The sequence below is a fragment of the Aegilops tauschii genome, chromosome 5 (assembly GCF_002575655.3).
Source record: "Aegilops tauschii subsp. strangulata cultivar AL8/78 chromosome 5, Aet v6.0, whole genome shotgun sequence".
In the NCBI taxonomy this organism is placed as follows: Eukaryota; Viridiplantae; Streptophyta; class Magnoliopsida; order Poales; family Poaceae; genus Aegilops; species Aegilops tauschii.
In genome coordinates this window covers 291,612,941-291,621,619 of record NC_053039.3, presented here as the reverse complement: position 1 = coordinate 291,621,619, position 8,679 = coordinate 291,612,941, and the positions used below count along the sequence as shown (strand labels likewise).

Genomic DNA, 8,679 nt, shown 5'->3' with positions numbered 1-8,679 from the left:
TATCATCATACCTAGTTCAATCTCGTTACCGGCAAGTCTCTTTACTCGTTTCGTAATGCTTCATCCCGCAACTAACTCATTAGTCACATTGCTTGCAAGGCTTATAGTGATGAGCATTACCGAGAGGGCCCAGAGATACCTCTCCGAAACACGGAGTGACAAATCCTAATCTCGATCTATGTCAACCCAACAAATACCTTCGGAGACACCTGTACAGCATCTTTATAATCAACCATTTACGTTTTGACGTTTGATAGCACACAAAGTGTTCCTCCGGTATTCGGGAGTTGCATAATCTCATAGTTTGAGGAACATGTATAAGTCATGAAGAAAGCAGTAGCAATGAAACTGTAACGATCATAATGCTAAGCTAACGAATGGGTCTTGTCCATCACATCATTCTCCTAATGATGTGATCCCGTTCATCAAATGACAACACATGTCTATGGTTAGGAAACATAACCATCTTTGATAAACGAGCTAGTCAAGTAGAGGCATACTAGGGACACTTATGTTTTGTCTATGTATTCACACGTGTACTAAGTTTCTGGTTAAACAATTCTAGCATGAATAATAAACATTTATCATGAAATAAGGAAATAAATAATAACTTTATTATTGCCTCTAGGGCATATTTCCTTCATCATCAGTGTCCAATGGCTAAGCCACAACCCCGTGGGCATTAGGGTAAAAGACCTCGAGCGAACGGGGTGTCCATAGGGCTGGCCACTAGCCTATGCACATGAGGGTCTAGGACCCCGTGCGCACGTGATGACCAGAAGATTTTGGCACACGCCTTAGGCACAATGGGACAAGGACTTGAAGGATGGAGGGCTCCTTTTCGGTGGTGCGTGTAGAAAGGCTAGTGTATGAGTTTTGGGTGTTCCCACACTATCATTCAACCAGCTTACTCCCTCTTGATAGCGCGGTTGTCCTACGAATCAAATAAAATTGAAACAAAAGTTTTGAGATGTCGGAAAACCATGCCTTTGATATTTTTGAAGTGGGGGTCAATCATGTCCTTAATAAACATCCAAGGAACCAATGACCTGAGATAAATCTTAGTAACCATCATTAGTTTCACTAACCATATTGTCATCACACTATAATACCATCTAGAGATAAATGATCTTTCACCAACACTCAACTTTATGTGACTTTCAGGAACCCAAGGGAGCTCGTCAAAGATGGCTCCAAGCAATTCAAGATAACGCGCAAGGTTTTCCTCAAGCCGAATGCAACCGAACTCTTGACCATCTCAGGGCTACTGATGGTACAAAGTACGAGGGGTGTAACACCAGATGGGAAGTTGACCCACAAGGTCGCCCTCGGGGCCTAGCAGGCCACCGCATGGCTAGGTCTCCTAACTCAGTTGGTAGGCCTACTCTAGAAGGCTCCACCAGCTTGGCATACAAGGTGAGGCCCAAGATCTAGGCAGTCTTAACCGACTAGGACACATGTAACTCAGGCCTCGTCTCCCTTTATAAGGTGGGACCATGGCTAGTAAAGACACACCAAATCATAGATTCAGTATCTCGATACATCATATGATACTCCATTGTAACCTCTTCATACAAAGGCATCCATACCATCAATCAAAATTAAAAGCATGCGTAACATATTACCTCCAGAAAAAGAGGGTCTGAACCTGGGTAAAAACTTTGTGTGTTTTTGTTTCGGGTACATTCGGTCATGTGCATCACCATATCGACTTTAATGCGGGTTTGTACACCGACATGTATTCTAGATAAAAAAGAGATGATTCATAGTTTTTTATTCAAAAACAATAATATACTAGTAAACCACAAAATTCTAAATTCAACCTAGGTCTACATGCACAAATAATGTAGACCTAGGTTGAGCAAAAGGAAAAATATCAGAGTGTCCAAGACAAAAAAAATGGTGACGCGTGAAATCATCTTTTTGAGATAGCTAACCGGTCGTGCCGAACCCTGAAATCACACGTCAATATTCAAGCTTAGATTTGTTCCTTTTCAGCTGTGGATGCAGTCTTGACATGAAATTTTGTGATATTGTACATACATATACAATGACTTTTGTATTTGTTGAAAAAATTTATGGAAGCGCCGTGAACAGAGCACGTCCTCCGACACGAGCACAGCGGCCCAACAAAACTACACCGGAATCCGGATAACGTTCTTGCCTCCTCCCTCCTCGCTTCGCCACCCCATTCCTCCCCTCACCCGTGCGTCCGTCCTCTCCAGCCGCTCCAGCTCCAATGGCGACCACCATCTCCTCTCTAGCGGCCCCACCCGCCCTCCACCGCCGATGCTGCCGGAGCCCCGCATCTGCCTCGACCCCCGCCCGCGTGTCATTCCGCGCCGTGCTGCCGGCCGGCGCGGCGGCGCGGGCGAGGCGCCGGGCGGCGGTGAAGGTGCTCGCCTCCTCCGCGGTGATGGAGGCGCCCGAGGAGCTGGCCACGCGGAAGCTCTACGTGGGGAACATCCCCAGGACCGTCACCAACGACGAGCTGTCGGCCATGTTCGCCGCACACGGCACCGTCGTGCGGGCCGAGGTAACGCACTGATGCAATGTAGTGCTGCTCTAGCATCGGCGACGCACCCAGCACCCACCCCAAGATCGAATGCGTCGTCTGGTCGCGATAACGAATTCTCCAAACATTCTGTTGTTTGCTCACTATACTCAGTATAATATTTAGTCCTTATCATGTTCTTGTTCTTGTTATTTATTCCCTCCGTCAACCTCCGGCCTCTGCATCATGTCGGTCTAGAATTGGACTACACAAATAGCCTGATGTATGCAAACCGGGGAGGGACCAACTATCATAGTTTTCCTGCCAATTTTACAAGATAGAAACAATTTGACATGCAAATGGCTATGGTGATGAATTGCTTGCCGTATGTCGGTATTTATCTCACTAAAATGATTGTTTGCCCGATAATTTCACAGGTCATGTATGACAAGTATAGTGGTCGGAGCCGGCGATTCGGGTTTGTCACGATGAGCACGGCGGAGGAGGTCGCTGCCGCCATTGAGAGCCTGAATGACACCGTAAGCTTCATCCCATCGTTTGTTTGGTCATGCTTATGCACGCAGTAGATGCATGAGTGAGCGTTTGTTTGTGCTTTGATTGTACCAGGAGGTTGGAGGTAGAAAAATTAAAGTAAATGTGACAGAGAGCTTCTTACCAAACATTGATACATCTGCACCGGAATCGGAACCTTCATTTGTGGACAGCCAGTACAAGGTTTACGTTGGGAACCTCGCAAAGAAAGTGACAACGGAAGTGCTCAAGAACTTCTTCTCTGAAAAAGGGGAGGTCCTCAGTGCCACGGTATCCCGAATTCCAGGAACTCCAAAGTCCAAGGGATATGGTTTTGTCACGTTTTCTTCAGAGGAAGAAGTGGAAGCTGCGGTTTCTACTTTCAACAATACAGTAAGCTTCTTTTGCACAAAAATGCCACCTGCTAGTGTGCAGTTGTTTCCTGATCACATTACATCACTTGACAATAAAGCAGACTATGGTTTCAAAAGTTGATACGCGTCAGATACGGAAATAATAATAATGTTTGAAACACAATCAGGACCAACTTTGCATGTTCAGATGAACTAGATCAAATTCAGACCAAATTATATTTCTTAATGCCTAGACTACTGGTCAAATTTACCTTGATATTTCATCACGTGAATTATCACACCCGAGTTTGCTATTAAAAAAATGTAAGCCACATCTATCAAAGTGAAGTGGTAGACCGCTCCCAAGCAAACAACTTTTTCTTATACCCAGTAAACCATTTGGTAGACATGCATGGCTCTTGGGTTATCCCGACATGAAATTTTGTCCCACAGTATGCCTTGTATGACCCATAATCTAAAACATTTTCCCATGTGTTTTATTGTTCTGCAACTGAATGTGATTTCAGGAATTGGAAGGACAAACCATCCGTGTGAATAGAGCATAGGCATAGCAGAAATTTCACATTGGAGTCAAGGAGAGAATATCTTGGAGAACACCTGTAGACGAGGGGAAGTTTGAGACTAGATTTTATAACAAAGTTTTAAAGGCCTTTGATGTAATTTCACTCTGGCTCTAAGCAATTTTTTGTATAATAACAACACATGGAAGAATTTTGATTGTCAAGCCCGTTGTTTATATGAAGCAGTTGTTGTTTACCACCATTTCTAAATGATTGCACATGTGCAGCGTGGTTTATTCACTTTGTTGTTGAAGTTTGCATCAAATTGTATGGTTTCCAGCAAGAGTGTTTTATTTTTCAAGGATACGTCCAAAGCTGGACGCATCAGAAACATACACAGCAAGACCGTTTTGCTGCTCTGATCCACGATTTAGCTTTTGAATTCGCATGATGAGACGCTTTCAAATGCGTTCAGTGAATATCATAGGTTTCACTTAAAAATTTGGTATATAAATGTTAGCCTTACTGTTCCACGAATATTCACAAGTTGATAGCTTCAACCGGTGGATGGAACTGTATATGTTTTCTCTCCTGAAATGCTATAAAAGGACACCTCTCCAAAGGTCATGTAGCATCAAGTTATCGACCAGAGGGGCCAGGGGGTGATTGGTAGATTTTTTACCATTTCTTCTGAAAACACACTAATCCGAAGAAAATGAGAGTGAACAGAACTACACAATTATAGGTTCTTCTCTCCATCGAAACAATAGGGTCATTATGCTTATTACTGAACTTGTTGAATAGATAAAGTAAAATCAATGTCTATCTTTTTTATTATAGGTTGAACTGATCACCAGAAGAAGAATTTACGCAAGTACTGAACTGAGGAAATACTGAATTTAAACCGTCATAAACTTAGAAGCATGCGAGGCAAAACTAATAAGCTAGAGTCAGAACGCTAGATAGAAAAATAACCACTCCCTATATTTTCAAAAAACGTTTTACATTATGGGACGGAGGGAGTAGGTAACAATACAGAAACAGTGGTCTAAAAAATAAACAGATACACTTCCGTACGGCGAAACAGAGTACAAAGCTAAGCATAAAGCTAGGCAGCGGATAAACATAAAGTACTCAGACAAGTCTTCGCAACAGTTTCAAAGAAAAAGATGGAAAATCTTCAACACAAAAGCAATTACAAAAAGTAAGGGTAGTGGGAAGAAATAGAACTCTTGCTCGGTGAAGGCAAGAGATATGTTGCCGCAGGTCAAACTGCTGGCACAGTTTCACGTCTGGGTTGAAGAGACCGAACCACAACTCCAAGAAAACAAAGTCCCCGCCTTATTCTCCCTGAGCTAAGTTTGCAGTCGCTTGGGGTAGATCTTGAGGTGATCTTCTGACTTTCACAGACTTGTTCTTCGGCGAATCCGCACTCTTGATGCTCTTGAACAGACACCTAACCGTCTAGAGGATGCACAGTCCTTAAGAGTAATAAGCTCACGATAGACTTTGACAAATTCTTCAATAATGCTTAATCACTTTACATTCTTAGACTCTGGGTTTTTGCTCACTTAGGATTCTCTGAGATCAGTGCGAGGAATGGATTGCTCAGACAATACTTGTCAATTTCTCATGGAGCAGACATCACTTATGGTTGAGGTTGGGGACTATTTATAGTCGTGGGTGGCAACCCAGGGGCTGGTATGACCGTTGGAGGCGCACTCAAGATGACAACATGGCATTTGGCCAACGGTCGGATTTCAAATCCGGTGCACGTGGACTCGCTTGCGGGGCAAGACATCTGACTCCTCGGCGAAGACATTTAATTCCGATGTCCCGAAGACATTGAGAAATAGGTTGGATTGAGCACACACCGAAGACTTCAATCCAACTTTCATTGAGAAATTAGGCATGACAATAGAAAACAACTGGTTTGATGAAATGGGCAAAGACAAATGCAATTACCACAATCCATAACAATGCCAAACACAACCTTAGTTAACCGAGAAATATTCATTCCATTAGTTTTTTACATCTGCAAATGGAGACAAGTACAATGTATTTTATATGGTCTTAACATATTTTTTTTTGGAAAAGGAGGTTAAAACCCCCGGCCTCTGCATCAATCGATGCATACGGCCATCTTTATTTATTATTCAACGTAGGTCTAACAAGAACATACATCAAGCCACCTAAAGCCACCACTCACACCTACAAAACTCGATAATGTGGAGTGCTCTCACTCCTCATATCTAAAACCGGTGTCGTCGCCGATCCATCCACATAACGTATCAGAACGAATAGCCGGTGCAGCAGACCTAAAGCGTACACCACATGCACACGTTTTAGAAGTCGTCGGATCGCTCTGTTTTCGTACTTTTATGCTCTATATTTCGAACACAAATTCTGGATATAAGATGGATAAGTTCTTCAGCACTGAAGCCCTGAAGCACTAATCCGCACGCGCGGCAAAAAATAATGGAGGTCTGGCATCTAACTAAAAAAATTCAAAATTGATGAGTTGAACACAATTCTAATTTTTACTTGAAACGCCACCAAATTTATGGATCGAACTACAATTGACACAGAAGAGGGTGTGTGTGAAAAAAAGATGTTACTCGAGCCAAAAATACACAGCAGTAGAATTTTCAGAAAGTCCCTAAATATTACACATGGAGCCTAACATCCTTTTTCAGAGTGAAGAGATTCCACCAAGTCCACCTACTGATACACTTAACCTGTAGGTAAATGAAACAAACAACACACAAAAACCAAATTAGTGTGCATTCAGATTTTAACAACTGGCCTACATACTACGCAGCAGGAACTGTTGTTTGTGCCATTAAGCTTAAATCAGTAGCATCAATTGTGTTTGTCAGTAGAAAAATTTCAGTATGAAATCATGAAGAGTTCCATACCTGCCAGTGAAAAATGAACTCAAGAGAGTAACTAGAAGAGCCGCGATCCTGATCACAATTTGATGCCAGCCGACTCGAAGATTTGCTCAGCCTGGTCCGGGAACACTGTTATGAGCAGCAACAAGGCTGCATACATGAAAAAACGACGATCATGAGCTGATGCGCACATAATTATTACTATTATTATTGTTCTTATTCAGACATAGGGAAAGTTAGCTCGGTCTTACTTATCAAGACAGTCCCAAGAACTATGGAGATCTTCCCCTGGATGGTCACAAGGCCAGCTTTCCCCGCATTCTGCAGCTCGGCTTTGCCGACGGTCTCGAACGTTCCTATGAAACATGACGATTCATTACAGCACAAACCAGAAGAGTTGCAAAACACTCTACACCAACAGAAGATTTCTTCAGTAAATTCTAGAGAGGATTTCAGAGCACTGAATGCTGATACCTGGTTTCAGTGTCTGAAGGCCTGAGGTGATGCAGGCCAGGTTCTGGAAGCCCTCTCGCTCCAATGCATCTGCAGCCGCTGTGGACCTTCAGCAGATGAACAAATAAAAAAGGGCTAAGTTAGCTTCTGACGGTGAATTACAAAAAGAAAATTTGTACCAATGCTAATGCTATACTAGTTGCAATGAGTAGATGAAAATAAGCAGTACTGTCATGAATTACCAGCAGCCTGATGAAGGGGCTGTAATTAATTTGTTAACTGAAGGATTACCTGAGGCCTTCCTGGCAGACAACCAGCAGCTTGCTCTCCGGCGAGAACTTGCTCCTCACCGTCTTGGTGAAGTCCCGGTTTAGCTTGGTGAAGGACAGGCCGTAGAACAGGCCGGCGAAGTTGTTGTGCGCCTGCCGCTTGATGATCGTCCCTGGCAGAAAACAACACGCGTTGATTAATTCCCTTGAAGAAAAATGCAAGAAGAGAGAGAGAGAGAGAGAGAGAGAGAGAGAGAGAGAGAGAGAGAGAGAGAGAGAGAGAGAGAGAGAGAGTAAGCAAGCAAGCTCTGCGAGTACCAATGTCGTTGTCTTCGTTCTCGATGTAGAGCGGGACGTGGGCGGAGGCCCTGACGTGCGCCCTCTCGTACTGCCGCCGGTCCCGGACGTCCAGCACCGTGTACCCCTCCTCCGCCACCAGCCGCTTCGCCTCGTCGCCGTCCACGAAGCTCACCTCCGCGCGGACGGCCACGGCGGCGGCGGCGGACCTCCTCAGGGACAGGCCGCCGCCGCTCCGCCCGGTGGCGCCATTCCTGAGCCTCACGGCTATCCAAGAACCTCTGAACCACGCGGATTTGTTGCTCAGAACGAAGCCAGATTAACAATGGAGAAAATGGAGGGGGAAGCGCATCTTGGCTCACCTTGGGGGAGAGAAGGCAGTAGATAGACCAAGAACTGCCATTTCTGCTTCTTGATTTTCTCTGCTCTTCTCTTTGTTTCAGAATTTTTTGTTCTTTTGGAGAAGAAAGAAATGGGTTCTTTGGGGAGGCAAATGGATTTGCAGCAACAAGAGAGAGGGGGATATCCAGGGGTCCAATGGGCTCGTGCCACGTCGGATCCACGCTGGAGAGAAGAGTTTTCATTGGGGGCCCACGAGCCCAATAGCATATGGAGTTTCTCTGCCTGTTTCGTTGATGCCGATTCCTGGAATTTTGGAACATCTGTGCTGTAGTGACACTGACACTTACACTTAGGCTGGTTGTAACGGGGAGTATCATATACTAGTATCATGCATATGATATTGCATATGATACTAGTATATGATACTACCTTCGTAATACATAGTATCATAAGTAAATATTTTAGGTTGTCTTATTAATTGCCATGCATGACACAAAGTAGTACAACATTTAATATGATACGGTA

General features: G+C 44.1%; 2 protein-coding genes across 2 annotated transcripts; one reads left to right on the top strand and one right to left on the bottom strand.

Annotated features, from left to right (window-relative positions):
• Positions 1 to 2,078: 2,078 nt before the first annotated feature.
• Positions 2,079 to 4,169, top strand: LOC109731831 (small ribosomal subunit protein cS22). Its single transcript, XM_020291006.4, has 4 exons — positions 2,079 to 2,536; positions 2,932 to 3,033; positions 3,122 to 3,418; positions 3,906 to 4,169. The coding sequence occupies exons 1-4, from the start codon at positions 2,240 to 2,242 to the stop codon at positions 3,942 to 3,944; spliced, it is 735 nt and encodes a 244-aa protein (XP_020146595.1). The 5' UTR covers positions 2,079 to 2,239; the 3' UTR covers positions 3,945 to 4,169.
• Positions 4,170 to 6,420: 2,251 nt separating this feature from the next.
• Positions 6,421 to 8,329, bottom strand: LOC109731830 (rhodanese-like domain-containing protein 9, chloroplastic). Its single transcript, XM_020291005.4, has 7 exons — positions 8,175 to 8,329; positions 7,834 to 8,093; positions 7,538 to 7,688; positions 7,268 to 7,353; positions 7,045 to 7,149; positions 6,818 to 6,943; positions 6,421 to 6,637 (listed from the first exon to the last, which is right to left on the bottom strand). Exons 1-6 carry the CDS (start codon positions 8,213 to 8,215, stop codon positions 6,870 to 6,872), a joined length of 717 nt encoding a protein of 238 aa, XP_020146594.1. The 5' UTR covers positions 8,216 to 8,329; the 3' UTR covers positions 6,421 to 6,637; positions 6,818 to 6,869.
• Positions 8,330 to 8,679: the final 350 nt, after the last annotated feature.

Coding starts and splice junctions, on each gene's coding strand:
- LOC109731831 (XM_020291006.4), top strand. CDS start 2,240: ATGGCGACCACCATCTCCTCTCTAGCGGCCCCACCCGCCCTCCACCGC. Junction 2,537..2,931: donor GCACCGTCGTGCGGGCCGAG/GTAACGCACTGA, acceptor ATAATTTCACAG/GTCATGTATGACAAGTATAG. Junction 3,034..3,121: donor TTGAGAGCCTGAATGACACC/GTAAGCTTCATC, acceptor TGATTGTACCAG/GAGGTTGGAGGTAGAAAAAT.
- LOC109731830 (XM_020291005.4), bottom strand. CDS start 8,215: ATGGCAGTTCTTGGTCTATCTACTGCCTTCTCTCCCCCAAG. Junction 7,150..7,267: donor CCTTCAGACACTGAAACCAG/GTATCAGCATTC, acceptor CATGTTTCATAG/GAACGTTCGAGACCGTCGGC. Junction 6,944..7,044: donor TCTTGGGACTGTCTTGATAA/GTAAGACCGAGC, acceptor TCATGTATGCAG/CCTTGTTGCTGCTCATAACA.